Source organism: Molossus molossus, unplaced genomic scaffold (assembly GCF_014108415.1).
Source record: "Molossus molossus isolate mMolMol1 unplaced genomic scaffold, mMolMol1.p scaffold_m16_p_7, whole genome shotgun sequence".
NCBI lineage: Eukaryota > Metazoa > Chordata > Mammalia > Chiroptera > Molossidae > Molossus > Molossus molossus.
This window is the reverse complement of record NW_023425401.1, coordinates 64,190,641-64,213,908: the sequence shown is the minus strand read 5'-3', so window position 1 is coordinate 64,213,908 and position 23,268 is coordinate 64,190,641. Positions and strand designations below refer to the sequence as shown.

The window sequence follows — 23,268 nt, the reverse complement described above, 5'->3', positions numbered from 1 at the left end:
TCTTCAACAACAACCAGAAGTATTCACAGAACTCTGTAGACTCCATGCTCTTCATTCCTTTTTTTCTCCACATTGAATGTTCTCTTGAATTCTTTTCACTTGATTAATGCTTACTAGTTCTTCAAGATTTATTTATCTATCCATCCTCTAACCCTCCCTCCATTCATTTATTCTTGATTACCTATTATGAGCCAGGCACTGTTCTAGTTCCTGGAACACGCCATTAAACCAAACAAAGATGTCTATCATGGGGCTTACATCCTAGGGGCAGAGCCAGACAGAAACAATATGTATTATAAATACATTATACAGGGAAATGTTCCTCTATAGAAACAGAGCAATATATCAGAGTGCTGCCTGCACTGCTCTGCATGGCCACATTAGAAGGCATCACCCACAGTGTTTAAAAAGAAAGAAGGAAAAAAGGACTAAACCAGTTTTGAGAGTTTAAGGCTATGTAGAAGGAAATACATGTTATGAGAAAATAAAGGAAAGCAGGTAAGGGGTAACAGAAATACTGGGGATGGGGTACAAAGAAGATGGTAGATTTTATGCTTTCTGGTGAAAGACTGCTTCAGGCAGAGGGAACAGCCTGAACAAATGTTCTTGAGTTGGAGTATATTCAAAGAACACCAGAGAAGCAAGATGTCTTCACATTAAGGCTGACTAAATTGAAAGAGAAAGGTGTGAGAGTAAGAAAGCAAAATAAATTAGACTGAAGATGTATGTCTTGGAAAAACCTTTGGCATATGAAATTGACTAACAGCAAAAGGACCAGAAGTATTCCTGGTTTCTGAGAGAACTCGATTCCCAAATAAGCTACAGATCTTTACCTGTTAAAAACTTCAAGCAACCATTGGTCCCCAAGCTTCCATAAGCTACACATGGGCTGAGAAAGCCTCTAAAGAAAGGTATATTTCTCAACTTTTTCTTCAGCTGTGGCCAAGGAAGATAATGAACAGGAAAGAAGCTCCCAGCAGTGTAGCCAAATGACCAGGAGAAGAATGGCCAAGGGTCTTCCCTAGAGACACACTCAATAGAGGACCTTCTCCCTGTCATCACGGGAGAGGATCTTCACAATGTCTGCCTACTAGGACATACGAATGGCTATGGATAAACAAATCATGGCATATTCTTACAGTGGAACAATGCTTGGAAGTGGAAGAAGCTACAGATCTACACAACATGAATGAATCTCAAGGACATTATGCCAAGCAAGAAAAGCCAGAGATAAAAGAAGATATACTGCATGAATCTATTTATATGAAGTTCTAGAACAGACAAAACTAATGGATTGTAACAGAAAGCATATCAGGATTGCGTCATTGGAAAGAGAGGATTGACTGCAAAGGGACACAAGGGAACCTCTTGGAGAAAATGAAATGTGTTATGTATTGATTACAGTGGCTGGAGGTTGCAAAGGTGTATACAATTATGACAACTCATTGAGCTGAGCACTTAAGATTCATGTATTTTATTGTATGTATTTACACCTCAAGTAAAACAACAACAAAACAGAAAGGAAATATTATATAACTTGCACATGAAATTCCTACTCTCAAAATTATTCCCACATACTTTACCTGGCATAGCCTCTAATATGGACACTCACAGAAATTCAGGGCAAATTTCTTGCCAATGTTAAAGACAATAAAAACCATCCTTGGCCTTGAGTTTCAACTTGCTTTGAATCTAATTGCTTTTTCATGTTCAGGTTAAACAGCGTTCTCTAATGTACTTTTGGGTCATTAATTTAAATGTTTTGCAGGAGTTAACGGTAATGTTCACAGTTTGATATAAATATTCTAGGCAGCACATTTATATTCTCCATTTATGTTGCCCTAGTGATAAGTGGGTTATCTCACCTGGCCTGTGCAATGAGAACCAGTCATTAAACTGAATCACCTATCCTAAATATAGACCCATCTCTGCTGTCCCACTAACCCTTTTGCTACTTGTCATCACTTATATTACAGCTGTATTTATCTACATTTTCTGCTCTAATCTAAATAAAGCAAAAAAAAAAAAAAAAAATCCAACACATTTGCTTGAGCTCTGTAATGAGGACTTTATTTTATCACATTAAATAATCATCTAGTTTCCATACTAGGACAAATACAAATTACATTTTTAATACAGCTATCTATATTTTAAAATAATAAGTAAAATGGCCCTGGTCAGTGTGGTTCAGTGCTTGGAGCATTGGCTTGCACACAAAAGGATCTCAGGATTGATTCCCAGTCAAGGGCATGTACCTGGGTTGCAGGCTTGATCCTTGGCCCTGTTCGGGGTACGTGCAGGAGGCAACCAATTGATGTGTCTCTCTCATGTCAATGCTTCTCTCTCTCTCTTTCTCCCCCTCCCTCTCTCCCTTCCACCCTATCTAAAAATCAATGGAAAAATATCCTCCAGTAAGGATTAACAATAATAATAATAATAATAAAGTAAAATGGAAGCACTGATTTTTAAGAAGTTTATAAAGTATGTGACAGAGCAAATAGTCATTTTCTTTCTCTGAGGTTTAATTTCATTATTAGTCTTATTTCAGAGGTGTGGGTTTGCTGAAAGTTACCTGAAACCAAATCCCCATGAGCACACAGCAGACAACGGACACAAGAATGGAAAGACCCAAAGAGTGATAGTGGGAGGTCAATCTCTAGTCTGGCCAGTGACTGATGAGGTAGCCTGGAATGAAAAGACTCAGCCCAATCAGAACTTGAGTTTCAGGGAGTTTTAGATGTGGAGATAGAAACAGCACTGGCGATTTTCTAAAGGTACATGATTTAGAAAGATGATGTTCTCTAAGGAGACAAAATGGGACATGAGTGAACCAAAATAATGGGTTAGACAAAAGTCAACAAACGCAATACAGGACAGGCAAGAGGAGAAGCAAGTAGAGCAGAGATACTGTATGTTATTAGTCACCCTAGGCATGGAGATTGGCATCTGCCTGCTCAGAGGGGAGAATGATACAGTTTGCAGACAACTGGTTCACTAGACTGTCTAATCCCCAAATCTCATTCCACGATCCCTAAGGCATGGCTACAAGGATATTCCTAAAATACTGCAAGACATTTGTTTTTAATCTTGTTGAAAGTATTACAGATGCCTCCCCCCTTTAACCCCATTGACCCCCTCTCCCCTGCTTCAGCCCCAACCCTGCCTTTACTGCACTGTTGTTTGTGTCCACAGGTTATGCATATGTGCATATAATTTCTTTGGTTTATCTCGTCCCACCCCTTATTCTCACTTGTTTCCTTTCAGGAAGATTACATCATTGATGAGACAGAAGTGCATCTCTTTCTTGAATGGGAGGATCTCGGAAGAAGGGAAACAGTCATAGGCCATGCAGATGGGTTTTCTTTTTCAGCAGTGAAAAGTTTTTACTGGATATAAATCTCGGAACAATGGTTTCAGTAATGATTCAATTATGCAAGAGAACACCCCTTAGTCTTGGGGACATGAATGTCCTAAAGTAAGCAAAAATATTCCCAAATAAATAATTCCTTTCAATCATTATCCTCATGTAGAGGCCTGAGGTGGTAAGGTACAGCAGGAAAATTAACTAGGTCATTTTTCACAGTCACATGGCTCCCCATCATCCTGAGATGCTCAGAATCCAGAGATAGTGGAAGAGTTGCCAAATTAATTTTGAAAAAGCTCCTTAGACCAGCTTTTCTTAAACTTTAGTGTGCATAAGAATCACCTGGGAATCTTTTAGAAATAAAAACCTGTTCTGGCCGGTTTGCTCAGTAGTTAGAGCGTTGACCTGTGGTACAGAGAGACCCAGGTTTGGTTCCCACTAAGGGCATGTACCTCGGTTGCAGTTTGTCCCCGGCCCTGGTTGGGTCGTGCAGGTGGCAGCCACTCGATATGTCCCTTTCACTTCAATGTCTCTCTCTCTCTCTCTCTCTCTCTCTCTCTTCCTCTCTCTCCCTCCCACTCTGTCTGAACAAAAAATGGAAAAATGTCTTGGGTGAGGATAAAAAAAAAGAAAAGAAATGAAAACCCTGTTTAGTGGATCTGGGGTAAAGCCTGACAGTCTGCGTTTCTGATAAGCTCTCATAAGTTGCTGATGCCACTGGCCCTCTGACCATACTTAGAAGAGATTCTGATAGGACTCATGCTGCCTGAGCCAAGAAAGCTGCCTGTATAACATCATGTCATTTGTACTTATTAAAATACATGTATGAATCATGGCCTTCAAGGCTCTGAATGCTACTCCATGTCACTTGATAGGGAATGTAAATGAACCAGCTCTCATCCCCCTCAGTAAAGAAGGAAACACTGGAAAAAATATCTCTGAATCATTAAAAAAAACTGCTATCAGTAACGTATTTTCTTAGCAAATGTGTAGCTTTTGAGCTAGAAGAAAAGATAGGCTGGAGGGCTCGACAGGAAAATTGGAGAATAGTCAAAGACAATTCCAGGTAGTGAACTTGTTTCATGAATGAAATTTTAACCCTTCACAATAAGGAAAGGGAAACCTTCTAGAACTGAGTCTTTTGTATGAAAATAGGCCATACTTCAGACTAGGAGTTTAACACTTAAATCTCTCCCCCTAACACTGACCAATCAAATCTGATTTATAAGACAACCTGGAGTATCTATTATAGGTAGGCCAACTTAACTAGTTGTTTAAAAAGACTCTTAGAAACCTGAGGATAAGGTTACTGTGCTCCTTGTCTAAGAGTGGGCCATGGAGAGGGGACAGAACATTCTGCCCTGTTGACTATATAAATGTATGTAAGGACTCCTTCTGAGGTATTATATAGCCCATTTATAAGATCAGTACCCTTCAAAGAGGATTGTCAAGGGCTGAAGTTCCCTAAAAGTGGTGAGATCATCCTTGGGCCAACAAAGTGATTGACTGGCACTGCCCTTCAGGTGGTGGACACTAATCTTGGGCACCTTGTAGATATAAGCTATTTCATCATTACCATCCTATTGCCCTTGGATTTCTTGCAGGTGACCAACTCTTTCTGGTTTGCTTGGGACTTTCCTGGTTTCAACAGCAAAAATCCCATGTCCCAAGAGAACCCCCAGACTCAGGACACCAGGATAGTTGGTCATTTCTTAGACTAGTGAGGTCTGACTCATGAAGAAATTATGTGGGAAGATATGAAAAGAACAGGAAAAAAAACAAAGAAACTGGAAGATAATTCTTGGATCTTAACAGTGGTTTAGGAATTAGAATTCATTCATAAACATAATAAAGAAAAAGATATTGGAGAGTGACTAGATTATTCAGACTAACATAGAAAGTTTTTCCTATTTGTCTAACTTGTAATTGAGCATATTTCATTTTAGTGACTTTGCTCTCCTTACCAACATCATTGAAATTTCAAAGATGGAAACAGAGACATGTGCCTTTACTGGTTATGTAGTAGACAAGAGCTTGACCATCAGTCAACTTCAATACACTTCTGAAGATGAGGCCACAGGGAAATTATGTGAGAAACATCAAGGGATAAAAAGAGCAAGTGTTCTTATTGAACTTACTATTTTTTTAAAAAACACTTTTCTTCTTTATCGGTTTTAGGGAGAGAGGAAAGGAGAGGGAGAGAGAGATAGAAACATTGATGAAAGAGAACATTGACTAGCCACCTCCTGCATGCCCCCCACTGGGAATTTGGCCCACAACCTGGGTACGTACCCTAATGGGAATAGAACTGGCGACCTCTTGGTAAACCATGGTGCCCCACCAGCTGGGTGAACTTACTACTTAATTAGAACCTTAGGATCATTTTCTGAAGCCAGAATGCCAAAAATGTAAGCAAATACACACACACACACACACACACACACACACACATACACATAAAAAAATATATATATATATATTTAAAATATATATAAAATATATATATGAGAGAGAGAGAGAATCTTGACGGAAATTCACTTATTAATTCTGAATTCTTAAAGTAACAAAGTAATAAAGCCTTAAGAATATCAAACTGCAATAAAGATATAATAAGCCTGGTTTTTTGGACTGTGGTGTCCATTTTAACCAAGCAGGGTTAATTTATGTCCTACGAGCTCTACAAGCTTATGCTTATTTATAATAGCCAATGTTCTCATAAGTTCCAGTGTTTCAAATAGAAGGTTGCATTTTGTTTTTTTTGTTTTGAATCCTCACCCCAGGACATTTTTCCATTTTTTGTTCAGATAGAGCGGGAGGGAGAGAGAGGTAGAGAGAGAGAGAGAGAGAAACATCCATGTGAAGGGACACATCGAGTGGCTGCCACCCGCACGACCAACCAGGGCCGGGGACAAACTGCATCTGAGGTACTGCCCTTAGCGGAAACTGAACCCGGGTCTCTCTGTACCGCAGGCCGATGCTCCAACCGCTGAGCCAAACCGGCCAGGGCGAAGGTTGCATTTTGATAATGGCCATTTTTTCATTAAGATTTTATCATCCATCTACATTACAAAGTCTCTCCCTACACGTTGTTGCTTTTGCTTTCAACTTGTTTATCCCTGACTTATTTGCTTAATCTTGAGATCCTGGCTTCCCAGGCAATCTCCAATTTTAAACAAGTAAAGTTTTTGCACTAATGTGGCCTGGGCATGCATTATTTATTAATGGCAGCTTTCTTGGCACAATTCAATAGTATAAGCGAGATTTTTGTTTTAAACATTAAAGTATGAGTCAAGAACTGGCAACAGTGGATGGTATATTAGAATGTAATAGTGTGTAAAGACGTTTGGGTCAAGAGTTAATCAGATTTTACTTGGTCTATTTCTTGATCTGTGGACTGATACTCTGGCCAATTGGATGTTATAAGAAGTCCTGACATTTTATCAATTAAAAAATTACTTTAGCCCTGGACGGTTTGGCTCAGTGGTTGGAGCGTCGGTCTGCAGTACAGAGAGACCCGGGTTCGGTTCCCGCTAAGGGTGCTACCTCGGTTGCAGTTTGTCCCTGGCCCTGGTTGGTTGTGCGGGTGGCAGCCACTTGATGTGTCCCTTCACATCGATGTTTCTCTCTCTCTCTCTTCCTCTCTCTCCCTCCCGCTCTATCTGAACAAAAAATGGAAAAATGTCCTCGGTTGAGGATTAAAAAAAAAAAAAATTACTTTACATTGTTGTTTAGAAAACTTACCCAACCAAACTCTCATTCTGAAGGAATAAAAATTAGTTGCTAACATTTATATCAATAAAGAAAACAAATATCTTTGACTAGTCCAAAATAAATGTTTTCTCTTTATTAAATATCCTAATCATATTCAGGCCATTTTTTTATCATAAAGTTTTTCTGCTTAAGAAGTCTGTTGTAAATCAGTTTATCAGTCAGTGTTACTAAATCTTTGTTTTTTAAAGTCAAAACCTTCATACTATCAAGAAAACTACCCTTTCTGCATAAATTAAACTCCCACACTTGCTATATGCTCATGTAACAGAAGGGCTCAATATTCAAGTCTATTTTTGTTCATTATAAAGTATGATCTCAAATAATATAATTTTGTTTAGTAATTATAACTAAAATATACTTAGTAAGCAAAATAATAATTAAACTAGTTATTCTAAGTAATTCCTTGTTGAGATGTTCCAACAACTTCACACACAAACCAGTCATGTCTAACCTTTCTTTGAAGATAGCTAAATCAAAGAACTCATGAGATAATAACTCAAGTCCTCAAGTAACAACATAATAATTTTACATGTAAATTTTTGATATGTCATGCAATGATTGCTGATAAATGTTTCTAGAGGATCTGAAATTAATCTTAGGAAATGAAAACTGATAAAGTCTAAGGCTTGAGCAAGCTAAGAATTCACAAGACACATTGATACTTTGCTTCCTACATAAGCCTTCTATAGTTTTTATGTTGGAAGCAGCTCTGAACCACATTCAACATTCAGGATACTTGTCCACTGCAAAGAACACTGTCCAGTGGATAGAGCCCTCCATGGCACACAAACACAATGAATTACCTTGTAGATTTTGCAATGGCAGAGTCATAATGCCTCCGGCTGCAGCTGCGGCTACCAGCCCTTGGATGTTGGTGAGATTCGCAGTAGGCAGTGTGAGGACCAGTCCTTGTTGCCCTCCTAGCTGACCGGCCATGTTGAAGGGGATGAGGATGGGCTGGTTCAGGGCTGGCGTGCCTCCTGGCATTACACCAGCAACAGCAGAGGCCAACTGTTGTGCTGTCAGAAGTGTCTGCAAGGAAACAAATAATACTAACTCACTTAAAAGTGGAACTAAGACATAGACTTTTAGATCAGTTTTTCTTCTTATGTAGGGTCAAAAATTTCCTGAACTAGTAGTAGTTTTGGTCCAGGGGAAAAAAAAGAAAGAAAAAAATTAACTGGTAGAAAAAAAAGGAAATTGCATTTTACATATATTTTTGGAAAATTCCATTTGGTTCTAACATCCTCTAAGGAGTTCAAATACCTTTAAAAGTAATACCTTACACTTATATATTATTCTTCTAGTGACGTTGCATTTGATCCCATGCTTATGTATTTGAAACTCTCTAATTTATTCTGTGTTGTTCTAGAAAAAATTCATTGAGATCAATAGAATTTTTTGTTGTTGTTCAAAAATGGCAACAAAATACTATTCTCATTTATTAAATTAGCAAAAGTAATGTAAAAGATTTACTCAGTGCTGGTAAATCTGTAGTGACACCATTAAGTGGGTTTAGACACGTACCCTGTCATAAGCCTTTTGGAAAGCATTTTGGAGATCGATATTAAGAACTATAAAAATATTCATCCCTTTTGACTCAGAATAAACTCCTAGGATATAGGCTGAAGATATAACTCAAACACACACAAAAAAGATAAATGCATGAAAGTATGCATTATACTTTAAATACACAAATGCTGAAAACAGTTTGTTACAGTATTAAGTTTGATATCACCTAGTTTTTAACATGAAATAAAATGGAAAATAATTAAGCAAATAATAATGAAATCATTGTTAAAATGGAAAGTTATATATGTATAATAACAAGACCTAAAAAGGAATATTGAAAAACAACAATATTTAACGTGGATAAATTTTTAAATGTTTTAAGTATTTTCTTTGTTATCATTCTAACATTCATTGTCTAGTTAAAATAACACTAAAAATTACATGTTTATGTCCACTATTTAGCCAATAGCTATTGTTTGATATGGAAAGATAGCCTCATAAGTATGTACTTTGGGCACTACACATATTTGAGCCGGGTGAGGGCTCTTCACTCAAATGCCGTAGGAAGGATTCCTGCCCAGGCCAGGCCAGATGACCCAAAGGGTCTTTGATTTAGAGTCTTTGATCCAGGACTTTCATTGTACCTCTTTGGGACCTTTTTTGGGGAGACATAATCTCATATCCTTTTTTTTTTTTTTTTTTTTTTAATAGACAAACCAATGCAACATTCTTATTGAGGGGTTTTTAACATTTTTTTTGTTTTTAATGCAGCATGACTCTATAAAGCAAAAGGGAATCAATATAGGCATAGTATAAAGCCCAATATCTAATAGCCAGGCATGATTCTAGTGCTGCTGTATGTGTATTAACTTGTTATTCTACCACTGAGATATAGAGAGGTTAGTAACTTGCCCCAAATCACAGGTCTAGTTGGGGAGGGAGGCTCAAATCCAGAAGGCTGCTCCAGAGCCCACACTGCACCCCTTTCTCATTATTCCTTCTCAATTCATGAAGAAGATTTAGAGAAGTGGGGCTGCTTTATTTGCAGAATGGGGGGAGGAGGGCTGAGCCCTCTCTCTGGCCATTTTGTACGGTCTTCCCTCAGTGGTTCTTCTGGGGAGCCCTCTGAAGAAGTCCTAGGACTCCATGCAGCCGAGTTTTAGAACTGCAGCTCTGGACTCAGAGGCCTAGCTCCTAACACATTTTCTAAACTTATTAAATTCACACAGATTAACTGTGCCTTTAAAAAGAAATAAGGTACTGTAAAGCACAAAAATAAACATATTTTTTTATAAATAAGTACAAAATTATAAGCTGGTCCTCACATTGCTAGTGTTATATCAGTGACAATCATAATTCAAGATAAGAGGAAAGGCAAATGGGTAATCTTCAGACTGTATACAGGCACATATTTGGGGGTTTTGGCCTGGAGCATTTTTGTTGTTGTTGTTGTTATTCCTCACCCCAAAATATTTTTTCTTTTCTTTTATCCTCACCCGAGGACATTCTTCCATTTTTTGTTCAGATAGAGTAGGAAGGAGGGAGAGAGAGAGAGAAACATCGATGTGAAAGGGACACATCGAGTGGTTGCCACCCGCACAACCCTACCAGGGCCGGGGACAAACTGCAATCAAGGTACGTATGCACCCTTAGTGGGAACTGAACCTGTGTCTCTCTGGACCACAGGCCGATACTCTAACCGCTGAGCCAAACCGGCCAGGGCCAAAAATATTTTTTCATTGATTTTTAGAGCGAGTGGAAGGGATGGAGGAAGGGGGAGAGAGAAACATTGATGTGAGAGAGACACATCGATTGGTTGCCTCCCACATGACCCCACACCTGCAACCCAGGTATGTGCCCTTGACTGAAAATCAAATCCACAACCCTTTGGTCTGCAGGCTGATACTCTAACTTCTGAGCCAAACTGGACAGGGCTGCATGTAGCATTTTTAAAAATTGAATTTGCAGGCTTAAAGCATAGTGTCTACCACTTCTCTCTGGATGGGTCTGCCATATTACTTATATAAAACCTGGAAGCCTTAGAGTTTGTTATCCTGGGTATGTTCACACATATGTGCATGCGCACGCGCGCGCACACACACACACACACACACACACACACACCACATAAGCATGAAATCAGAAAGGACACAGCCAGAAAAAGCCTATTTCTGCAATTTCCAGTAAACTTTCTCTGGGCTTTCGTAAGAAGTAGACATCTCCCCAGGCTTTCTGTCCTCGAAGCCTTGTGCTCTAGGATGGACAGTGGGATATGAGGCCATTGGGGCACTTGGTGGCAATGGAACAAGAAAGTCAAGACAACCCAAGCTCTAAACATGGGTTTTTAAGGCTTGAACTGGTGAGCCTTCAAAATACTGAAAGTGACAAATTTCCAGGAACAAAAAATGACAGAAAAACAGAGAGAAATGCTCAAACATTAGTTTCTTTTTCTATAAAATCAGGGTGAACTCTGAAAGCTTCACACTAAATGACAGAGGTAAAAAAAAAAAAAAAAGAAGAAAAAAAAGCCCAGTCTTTTATAATTGTGTTCTACATCTTTATATAACCACACCAGTCTACAAAAAAACAAATATTAGACTTTAAAAAATAATGAATGTATTTCTTTATTAATGCAAAAGCTGTATGTGATATACAGTATTGTCAAACCCAATAAGCTGAACTTGCATTAAAATTGTATTAACTTTTTTATATTAAATTACATCTTGTATTGCAAAAAAAAAAAAAAATGGCTAGAGTAAGGTTGAAATAACTTAATTTTCTTCACACTCCAGTCATTGAAGTTTTACTTTCTAGAAAACTGCATAGAAACCAACCCCACAGTTGTAGTAGGTCTTAAAAAGAAAAACAAACAAACAAACAAAACAAAAACTAGGATTCAAAATGATTAAAACCAACATTTCCTATATCTATATGTGTGTGTGTGTGTATATGTATATATAAAAGTTCTGCAAACTCATTTTTTTTCTTGATGGTATTTAATAAATAATGTACTCATACAGCTTCCCAGACAAATATTTATCACCATCTTTTCTCTGTTGGAGTTAATTGGATTGAACTCTTATTATTTATTTAGTTCTTTATATAGTTGAATCATTCTATATGCAGCCTAATAGAAAGCAGTTGAGAGATACTGACCTGTGGCCCAGCTGGGAATGGGGGATGGGTCTGACTGGACTGGTGGTGTTCAGGAGTGCCTGGGTCTGATGGTGCTGGGTTTCCTCTGGCCCCTGGAATTTAAATGAGAAGTGCTCCTTTAATACACAATCCAGCCTGGGAAGTGTACATGAATTAGTTTTTTGTGACATCATATAATGTATGTTAAGGCACAGATGATATGCCAGAGTGGTTTATCAAAGCTCCAGTGGTCAAATCACTCATCAACTGCATAAATTTTGCTGACAAATATTCAGTATGGCCAAAGTCATTACAGGACATAGCAAGCTACGACAACAGGGAAAGCGACACTATCATCAGTGGTGCTAGTGGTGCTAGTGGGCTTGCATGATGTATCAGTTTGCACGGGGTACACCAACCTTGTGTTTGCATGGAAACTGCCTCCTTTATGCATAGGTGGGCGATAACTAAACTAATTTGCCAAAGCCAGAGAAAGTGTGGTCTCAGACATGACCAAGTATAATTATATTATCCCTTAATATGACTTCATACACTTAAATCCTTCTCCATACACCTTCAGACAGTGAATCTTATAAATGTATTTTCCTAAAAACAAAGCCTTTTTCAATGTCACTTTATGTGATGCCTTAAATAAGAATATGGACCTCTTTAAGCAAACTTCCTGGGTGCTAACCAAAGCAGTAAGAACCCCACACCAGCTCATGGGAGCCCCACTATGTTAAGCATAAAACACAACTCACTCCCTAGGCTGAAATTCTGTTAGACACCAAAGCATGAAAAATGAAATTCTGCCAAAACAGCAAAGCTTTCAAGCTTTCTTAAACATTACAGTTTCTTTGCATGGGCTTATGTGCTTTGTTTCAGTACAAACCATACAGCAGGTAAGATAGTGGCAGTATAATAAACATATGAGTAAACAAATAAAGCAAATAGCACTTTATAAAGTTTTTTAGTTGGTAGCTTTTATTTTCTTGGTTGTTGAAATCCAACTCCAAGCCATCCTTAACAAGATCCTCTTTCCTGATATTTGTCCTATGAATAGCAAGTGAAAGACAACTCTGTTTACTGGCATGCTGTGGATGACCAAAAAAAAAAAGGTATGATTCTGTCACACTTATAAATTTTAAAGAAGGTGTTATTGGCTCATTTAAAACAAATTCTTCTTTATATTCTCCAAAGCGCCAGACTTATAAATAATGGAAATGTGGAAAAAAATACTTCAGCACATTAAACTACAAATAAAATTGACTGCTACATATTATTCAATTGACTTCTATCTCCATTGTGATGTGTCAATCATAATGGCATTTTATAATAGGGTTAAGCAATAAATGTGCAAAACTATTATGCAGAAATCAGAAAATCTGATTAATTTGTAATATTTTTTTGTGCAGAAAGTCAGGAATGGACATTGCTTGGGGAATACTTACAAGCATCCTATTGAAATTTCTAAATTGATTTGGAACAAACTAATAAAAACACAGACTTGCTGACATTTTATAAAGTGAATTCTGTCAAAATATGTTTGGCATTTTAATGATCGCTGTCATTTAATAACAAGGGTAAGATGACCCATCATAAGATGCCAACAATTTACCTATAATATGCAGGAGATATTTCCTCTAAATTTTTTATATGTGATTTACTTATTGTACTTGAATAGCAGGGCACTTTAAACTGGAAGCTGTATTATGCATTGTAAATTTCACAATTTCTGTTCTTATATACTGAAGTTCTATTTTGCCTTAAACTTCTCAGCAGAGCTTTATGTACTTTTATAGAACTAACCAGGTCTAAAGTGATGCTTTTGGTCAAATATTCACATTAGATGAATTCTCAAATGGCTAAAAACCCACTTAGGTTTACTTTTTGAAGATTTTTTAAAATTATGTTGCTACCCCATATTCACCAGATATATGCCAGATTTATGCCAGACTGTGCAAAGAGAGTTTTACAATGCACAGAAAAAACATTTTACACAATTAAAACACATATATAATTTAAAAATCTGTATAGCATGTCAGGCCCTTTAGTTTCATATTTCTTTCTCGAGTACCACACCGATTTTTGACTTTGTTCCTAATGACATACCATTGTAAAGTCTAGGATTTGTCCCATATAGGTATTGTGTCAACAAGAGTATGTGCTTGTTACCCATAACTTTACACAGATTACATTTGCTTACATTTTATTCTCTGTTGCTGGAGGCCCTCACCAGCATACAGAAGCTTGTTTTATGGTTGGTTCTTTTCAAAAACAATGCTCAGTGCGGTACAGAGCAATTCCACACAATTTTATGTGTAAAATAAAGTCTTTCATGGGCTCTAGAAGAGATTATGTATGCTTTCCTGCTTGGATCAAAAGGTAATATTTCTTCTTAATCCACATCTCCATTTTCCTCAAACACATGTATCATGCTTAACTTTGTAGGACCATAAACCAATCTGTCTGGTTGGAAGGCGGCTCCCAAATCAGGGGGTCTTCTCGGAACAAGTGAGGGAATCTAGCAGTCAGAATGAATAAATGACATTGGCTAAGGGTTTCAGAGAGATTTGAAACAGTGCTTAGCTTATGTTAGCAGAGAATTTGTAGTTAGCTTTTTCCATGGACATAGACATGAAAATATGAACTCAAATAGTTGGGCATGTTAATCCTGATCAGGATTCTAGGAAATGTGTTAACTCTCTGGAGACCAAGAATATTCATAAAACCCTGGCTGGTGTTGTTCAATGGTTAGAGCACTGACCTGAGCACCAAAGGGTCTCAGGTTCAATTCCCAGTCAAAGGCACGTACCTGGGTTGTACATTCAATCCTTGCCCATCCAGGACACATTCACAAGGCAACATGTTGATGTATCTCTCTCATATCAATGTTGCTCTTTCTCTCTCTTCCCCTCCTTCCCTACTTTTCACTTTCTCTCTAAAAAAAAAAAAAATCAATGGAAAAAATATCCTTGGGTGAGTATTAACAACAACAAAAGAATGTCTGCTCTCTGTGGACTGTTCTGAACTTAATAGTCTGTTTTTCAGGCAGCAACTGTGAACTCCAGTAGGGCAGGGGCTGTGTTCAGCAGGGGCTGTGTTCCCTAGTTCACCACTTATATCCAGGTGTAGTGTAGGCACTTCACTCACATTGATTGAATATTCACTCAATAGAAATGGAGGCTTGGTTTTTATTTTATTTTATTTTATTTTATTTTATTTTATTTTATTTTATTTTATTTTATTTTATTTTTTATCCTCACCCAAGGATATTTTTACATTTATCTTCAGATAGAGCAGGAGGGAAAGAGGAAGTGAGAGAAACATCAATGTGAGAGAGACACATCGAGTGGCTGCCGCCCACACAACCCAAACTGGCCGGGGACACTCTGCAACCGAGGTATGCGCCCTTAGCGGTAACCGAACCCGGGACTCTCTGGTCCACAGGCCGACGCTCTACCGGCTGAGCCAAACCTGCCAGGGCGAGGCTTGGTTTTTAAATCGGGGGTAGTATAATTCCTTCAAGAGAGGTATTGGTATCCCCTTGACTACTTACTACTGTTTAGCATAAATCTTGGAAACATATTTAAATCATTAGCTTGTTGTGAAATTCTACTTCAATTCCAATTTAGATATTAAAAGCAGTTTGTTGTACAGTTTAAAAGTAAGGACTCTTTGTTTGCTTGTTTGTTTGTTTGTTTATTAATCCTCACCCAATATTTTTTCAGTGATTTTTTGAGAGAGTGGAAAGGTGGAGGAGAGACAGAGAGAGGGAGAGAGAGAGAAATATTGATGTGAAAGAGACACATTAATTAGTTGCCTCCTGCACACACCCTGACCAGGAGAGGGATCAAACCTGCAACTCAGGTACATGAAACTGCCTGGGAATGGAATCTGAGACACTTTGATGTGTGGGCCGATGCTCTAACCACTGAACCACACCTGTCAGGGCAAAAAGCCAGAACTCTTAAATTTTAAACTCTGCCTGAGTTTAAATTTAGCTCTGCTACTTCAGTAGGTATGTGAAGTTGAGCTTGTTTTCCCTCTTCTTTATGTATTAGCCTACTCTCATAAAAGCCTGAAAAAATAACAGTACCTCCCTCATACGATTGCTATTGTGAGGATTGAAGGAGAAAATATGTAAATTTTTGGAACAGTGCATACTTTTCACATATGTGCTATTTCTCTTGACTATTATTATTTAGTAAAATTTATTTTGTATTTAATATATTTAACATTATTTAATTTGCCCATAATAGTCACCCTGCCCCAAGTCAACTCAATATATACTCCCATCCCTATGTGTGCAAATCCACATTCCCTCACACACCACCCCAACTGCATAGTCTGTACCATTTAGTAAATGTTTGGAAATGAACTAAATTGTTGGGCCTTTAAGAGCCTACAAAGTGAGATGTTTATGTATAATGCTTCCTTTAGTCCATGGCAGCATAATCCGGAAATATGACACAAAAATAGTGGCAAATAGCTTTCAAATTCTCACACAGACACTGGCTAGACCAATATTTCTTACTAAGGCCTGTGAATCAGAATAGTCTGTGGAGCTTCTTGAACACAGAGGTATACATCTCTCATGAGGCTACTGACAGTGTATAAGACGTGGCTCACATGTACATTTTATAAAACTCTACCAGTGATTGAAGACCATGGGAGAAAAAGTGGTTCACACTGCCCAGGCAAGTCTGAATCTCCTTTACACAGAGGACACCATATTCAGTTAGTTTTATGAACAGCAGATGGGTCATTAGTTAGCATTACCTGTTTGTCCTTCCAAGTTTCTTCACCTGGAACATTCTTCCATCATAATATTGGTGGACTTCTAGCTTAGCAAGGAGAAGAACCATCTCAGATACATCTATTTTGTAATTATGATTTGTTTACTATTAATTCAACAGTTATAAAAACTGATTCTAGAGGGATCATAATATAAAATTTAAAATAGCTATATAATAGGAGTCAGTTCTCTGCAAATATAGGAAACCCTACTATAAGTTTATTATAGAAAGAATAGGTCATAAATAGTGAAGACACTAAAAGACTGATTAGGAGTTTGGCTGGTAAACTAGGACAAAACCAATTTTTAATTGTTAAAATACTTGCTTGTTAGAGTATTGGCTTATTCAACACCATCTTTCCAGTGCTTATCTCACATTTGAAACCAACAGACTGCCTGTAGCTCACTCTGCTTTGGAGGGATTGGACTTACCCCCAGAACCAATAGGGGTGTTATCCCAGGCCTGGACTCCTCCCTTCGGTGCCTTCCTGAGGACAGAACCTCACGAGTTCCACCTGCGTACCCAACTTAGGTCAGAGTTCCTGAATGACTATCACTTGTTCCTCATAGCAAGTATGTATGTATGTATGTATATACGTATGTATGTATATATGTATTTAACTATTCATTCATTAACTAAGGCAAACTGGGCTCAGCATCTTTTAACTACTCTAAAAGTAAAATAGATGTTCACTCCAGTATAGAGTTTTAAATCCTACCCCTCCATATTTTGGAATTGACTTCCAAATAAGTCATTCTAAGAAACAAAGAGAAAAATTTTAATCCTGAGAGGGTATAACTCTTTCTGGAGCCTTATCCCATTACCTTTGCAAAGAGGATAAAATGCCCATGGCATCCAGATGGAAACAGAATTGCAAATATAAATTGCTCACCTCAAATAAATCAGTTCTACCTTCTCTCATGTGGTGGTCATGCCTCCCCATTCAATGTACTATATTCTCTTGTTAATAACCAATATATTTTTAATAAATCAGGTTCTGCAAGAGGGAGCATTTGGGTGTCTGCCCTCTTTGTACAAACACAGTCATGTAAAGGTTAGAGGGAGCCCTCAGCTTTTTCTGTTATTCATACCTTCCTTACCTATTGTTTGTGGTTTTCACCAGTGAGTAAGGTGATGCAAAGGTTGTTCATTATAAGATGGACAGTTGAACGCATTATTATTTTATGTTGGGCATGTGAAGCCAACTAAGCAGGGCATAAGTCCCCTCTAAATTAAACTTCCCTTTCTTTCAATTTCTTCAAGATTACAAATGCCAAGGAGAGACTTGACATTTAGTGAAGGTATCTATAAAAGAATTTTCAGAGCCATTGCCACTGTTTGCCCCTTTTTATTCCCAGTCAAGAGTTCTTGATGATACTGGCCACACACACTATATAGGAATCCAGTGGAAGTAGAGACCCTAAAGTAATAAGCTGCACTTGAAAATCAAACATTCATTAATGCACATAAGGGTTTGCCTCTTTTTGTAAGTTTTGCTGTCAAATACTTGTAACTTCACCCACTGAGGCCTAGAGGACAGAGAATGTCTGCTGACATCAATGTGCATAACGAATTCCTTCTTTCTTATAGCAGGTGACTTATCAGGCCTCCGTTGGAGGGAAGACCAGTTTCCTTTGTATGAGGGGTCTAGTTCCTAAGTGGTTCTAAGTATTCATTTTTATTTAAAGGCTTCACAAATGCATAAAAAGTCAAAGTGAGATTTGCAATATCTAGATAAAGCATAACAAGAAACTCTACAAATCCTTATTTGGACTTGATTATCTGAAGATATTTTTGTAATATTTATCCAAATTGTTCAATAATTACTTCAGTTCTGCATGTAGACTTAGTCTACTTATTGTATAGAAGACTTTAAATACATTTTATTCTCAGGGGCAGGAGCAGGGAGGAAGGGGTCAATGGGGGAAAAAGGGAGGGAAATCTGTAATACTTTCAACAATAAAAATAAATAAACAATAAATACATTTTATTCTCTCAAAATTTACTAAATATCCCTCAGTCATCCTCCAACAATTTTTAATTGCTATTTTCATATCATCTAATAAAAGTAGAGCTGAAGTTCTATAATATCCAGACCAATAAAGGTCTGAGTTTCTGTAAATGCTTCCTCTCAGAAAAGAGATTTATAAAAAAAGAGAGTCATTAAACATACTTGGACAAAATTTCATGACACACTGTTGGCATATATGGAGATTTGGGGCATGGATTTTTCCTGAGTACTGCTATTTCTACAACAGTTTAAGTTATTTTGAGTCAAAGACTCTTTCTAACTCAACTTTGTTTCACAAATGCTCAATTCTACACCAGGGCCAGCTACATAATCTGTCGGCCTCAATGCAAAATGAAAATGCAGTTCCTTGGTCTGGGGTTGTGAAGTCAATCTCCCCTTCCTCAGGGCTGCTGCCCAAATCCATGGCAGGTGGGTGAAGCCAAGGGATTTTAACCTCTTTTCTGGAATGCACTGGACACCTGGATTAGGGTAGGCATGAAGCCCCTTCTGAGTTGCACACTGAGTCAGGCCCTTAGAAGTGCAGAGGGGAGAAGGTGACAGCCTCACTTGGGCTTTCAGTGGTCTGGGGGCACAAGAGGAAGGGAGCAAGTTGCCAAGAACTCACCCTGTCCTGGAGAGATGAGGAAGTAGCAGCTGGACCACTAGATGTTCCAAGACCCATTTATTCACCTACATGCTCTTGTTGTTCCATCAGACTTGACTCACAAATACATATTCAAAGATAAATGATCACGAATTGCAAGACAATGATGTCAGCGCACTAAACCTGCTGGGATGGGTGCCCTATGTGCCTGCAGAGGTCACTGAGCCTTAAAGCAAGCCTGCCCACAGTTCACAGTCACCATCTATGGATTCAGTTTCCATACAATTTTGGGTTACTGATTTTCCATCCAGGGCACCTCCTTATAAAGGGCCTTCAAATTTTTAAAAATTGTACCTAAATTTACAACTTCTTTCAGAGAGTTATTTTTCCAAATCAGAGCAAATTTTGAAAAGAGTGTTTGTGTCTACAGAGGAATTTGGTTTAGACATGGCTATTTGCCAACAAGAAATTAAACTTAGAGATTTTGCATGCTGTACATGTGCAGATGCAGCCTGCAACCAGGTTTTTATTTAATGTAAATAGTTCTTGTTTCCAATGAGGCAGTTTCTGGTACTCCTATGCAATATTACTCAGCTTTTTTTATTGTAAAAAGAGAATCAACCAACTGTTCAGTACTGAGAAGGGATTTTAGGCACCTGGGGCCTCGAGGAGTTGCTGTGAGGTCAGCTCAACGCTCCTGTTCTGGGCTTTAGATCTGCGTTGAGATCCGTTCTGGTGGTTGGTTTCTAACCCAAACTCAATGCATTTTTTAAAAATAGTTAAAATACAAGATCAGAAGACACTTGAACGTAAAGAAGGGAGAAATGTGCCTAGTGTAGGTTCTGCAGAAATGTCTTGAGTCCAGTCTACCTGTGGTCTCTCTCTCGTCTGGAGTGTGCAATGGGCAGAACCAGCCACAATACATTCTGCATGGTCACATATGGTCCCTGATTGGCTCTATCTCACTGGGTCATCCGCATCCCATAGCGTTTATGCCTGTACCCATGCTTACACCACTGCCTAGGGGATGGGCTGGGGGCTGTGGCCACCACTCACAGACCCCTTGGAGGGACCCCAGCCTTCCCTTGGGTCAGTGTGGGTTAGCGTAGGTGCTTTGGTGGGACCACTCTAGCCAGAATGGGAGCCCCCCATGGTCCCCATGCATGCTCACTTGCTCCAGGTTGTTTGGGTTTCACCAGTAGAAATGCAGACAGGTGGCCAGTCATCTTAGAGCCTAGCTCCTCAGAGCCCCTGTCCACATGTGCTTTCACTTCCTTAGCCTGCAAGGGTCAGATTTGACATGGAAAACAACAATCTCTACTTTTTTCTTTTGTATTTTGATAAACACTGAAGAAGCTGGAGCTGTTAAAATTTATCTTGGGGAAAACCTCAGAACTGGTTTATCTGGTTTTGTGGAACCTCTTATTGCTTTCAATACACAATTAGTAATCAACTGTTTTGTATACTTGTTTTCAGTTTCAACAAACAAACACTGTAATTATAGCTGTTAGAATAAAATCTCAACTGTTAAAAAAAAAAGAAAACAAAGAATAGAGGAGCAACATGGTGGCAGGCAAGACTACAGTGTGGGTGAAAGTATGAATGGGTGTAAGTAAGGGTGGGCATCTGTTGTGGGTGCAAGAATTTAGGGTGGGAGTTTCGGTGGGGAGCTATCAGCTGCCTTCATGTTCTTCTCATGGGGTGTTTCCCCCACTTGGGGTTGAAGATGTGCCATTTTGGAGCATTCACATAGTCCACCTTGGGAGGATGCTGCCGGGAGCAGCCACGACCCAGCACTCCAAGGTCAGAGGCATTTCTTCCTCTACTAGCCCCATGTCCTGGGCCATGCACCTGCTGGGCGCACAGCTGACCTACTCCCCACACCAGGCTGGAAGAAGCTACTTACCCCCACACCGGACCAGTGGAGGCTTCCAGTGTCCTTGTCAGGCCCACAAAGTCTTTCCTTTCCCCTGCCTGGCCTGCAGAAGTCACCTGTGCCCCCACTGGACCCACGGCAGCTGCCCATGCCCCCAACAGAAATGCAGCCACCAGTTGTCAGTCATCATCTCTGCCAACCCAGTAGCAGACAAAGCCACTGGCCCCATAGGCCCCACTGTATCCAAGAGCCATCAGCCCTGCTGCCATTACAGAAAGCCACTGGCTTCATTACCACCACTACCAAAAGCTGCTGACCTAGCTGCCAATGCTGCTGAGAACTGCAGGCCCTGATGCTGTTTCCACTGCCACTGCTGCTGCTGCCAATAACTACCAATGCCCCTGGACAACTGGACTGAATCTGCGACATGGCCCTGCTGTGACCTGATGCCCCTGAATGCACTGACCTGCTAATGTGACCCTGTGGCACCTAACCCAACACCACCAGAAGATCAGATCCACCACCACAACCTGGCATGACTGGATATGCCTGGACAACTGGACCCACCCCTGTGACCTGTCCCACATCATCCATTCCAGACTACCAGATTGCTAAAATGAGGAGACAAAGAAACAACACTCAAATTTTAAAAAAAGGATAAATCGTGAGAAAAAAATGAAATGAAATGAAGGCAATCAATTTATCAGATAAAGAATTCAAGGCAATGGTTTTAAGAGTGCTCAAACAACTTAGTAAGAACTACAAGCAACTTAATGAGAACTATAAGGAACTCACTGGGAACTACATAGGCATGAAAAAATAGGTAGAAGCCATGAATAAGAACCATTAGAAAATGAAGAATGACATAGCTGAAATGAAGAATACATGGGAAGGAATGAATAGTAGAGTAGAAGAAGCTGAGAACCAAATTATATAATTAGAAGACAAGGTAGAAAAAAACACCCAATCAGAACAGCAATTGAAAAATAAAATTTAAAGGAGGAGGATAGTTTCAGGGAGCTTTGGAAAAAAAGGAAAATGAACAATATCCACAGCTTACAGGTACCACAAGAAGAATATGAGCAAGAAATAGAGAAACTGTTTAAAGAAATAATGACAGAAAACTTCCCCAATCTGGTGAAGGAAAAAGTCATACAAGTCCAGTAAACACAGAGTCCCAATAAAGATGAACCACAAAAGACCCACACTAAGACACATGATGATGATGGCAGAAGGCAGAACCTGAGGGATAGTAAGGAGGGAGGGTGAGTGTGTGAGAGAGTGAGAGAGTGTGAGTGGACCTGAAGGTGGACAACCAAATTCTAATAGTGCAGAGACGCAGAGCAGAAGGTTCCTGTGATGTGGACAGGAACAGCCAGCTACCACAGTAAGTAGCCCTTCAGGTTGCTTCTCCCTGCAATGCGGGGAGGTCCCACCAATTTGAAAGATCTCTGGACTTCCCAGGGAGAAGGCAGTGAGAGAGTCTAGGGCCCAGCAACCTGAGCCCACCAGGCCACCTGGCACCATCAGACCAGTGGACATGCTATGTCAACACAGACCAGTGCACAGTAGTGGAACTCCCAAGGTGCCGGTCTTAGAAGCCTCGGACAGCTGGGAGCCAAACACCATACCCCAGAGTAGCAGCCTAATCAGAGTCGAGATATACCCCCAGCAACAGAGGCTGGGGAGCAGATATCCATCCCCAGGCAACAGAAGCACAGACCAGCAGCTGAGACTCATCCTCAAAAACTACAAAAAAGCTGAGCAGGAGTTGAGCCCCATGGGGCAGCGGCACTCCCAAGCTGCCAGTTGTAGGACCTGGGGCTCCACATAGGCCTGTGCCATCCAGTAGCTCACAAGAGCAGTGTGAAGCCAGAGCCCTAGAGAGACTGGTGTAAACCAGCTGCCTGCCCACGGGACCTGCAGGGTGCAGGGGCACCAGACAGGCCTGTGCGACCCAGCAGGGACTGCACTATCTAGTTACCCAAGGAGCCTGTGGGATGCTGAAGCACCAGAGAGGCCTGTGTAACCCCGCAGGGACTGTGCCATCCAGTTACCCACAGGACATTTGGGGTGCTGAAGCACCAGAGAGGCCTGTGCCACCCAGCAGAGACAATGCTGTCTAGTTACTCAAGGGGCCTATGGAGTGCCGAAGCACAAGAGAGGCCTGTGTGACCCAGCAGGGACTGTGCCATC

The 23,268-nt window shown here is 39.6% G+C and overlaps 1 protein-coding gene across 1 annotated transcript in view; it reads right to left on the bottom strand.

Annotated features, from left to right (window-relative positions):
- POU6F2 (POU class 6 homeobox 2) overlaps positions 1–23,268 on the bottom strand; it is a 792,586-nt gene that overhangs the window by 432,146 nt on the left and 337,172 nt on the right. Inside the window, exons 3-4 of the mRNA XM_036247198.1 lie at positions 11,804–11,895; positions 7,939–8,167 (exon numbers count right to left, since the gene is read on the bottom strand). Of these exons, the coding sequence (XP_036103091.1) occupies positions 7,939–8,167; positions 11,804–11,895 (321 nt within the window). The remainder of the gene's footprint in view (positions 1–7,938; positions 8,168–11,803; positions 11,896–23,268) is intronic.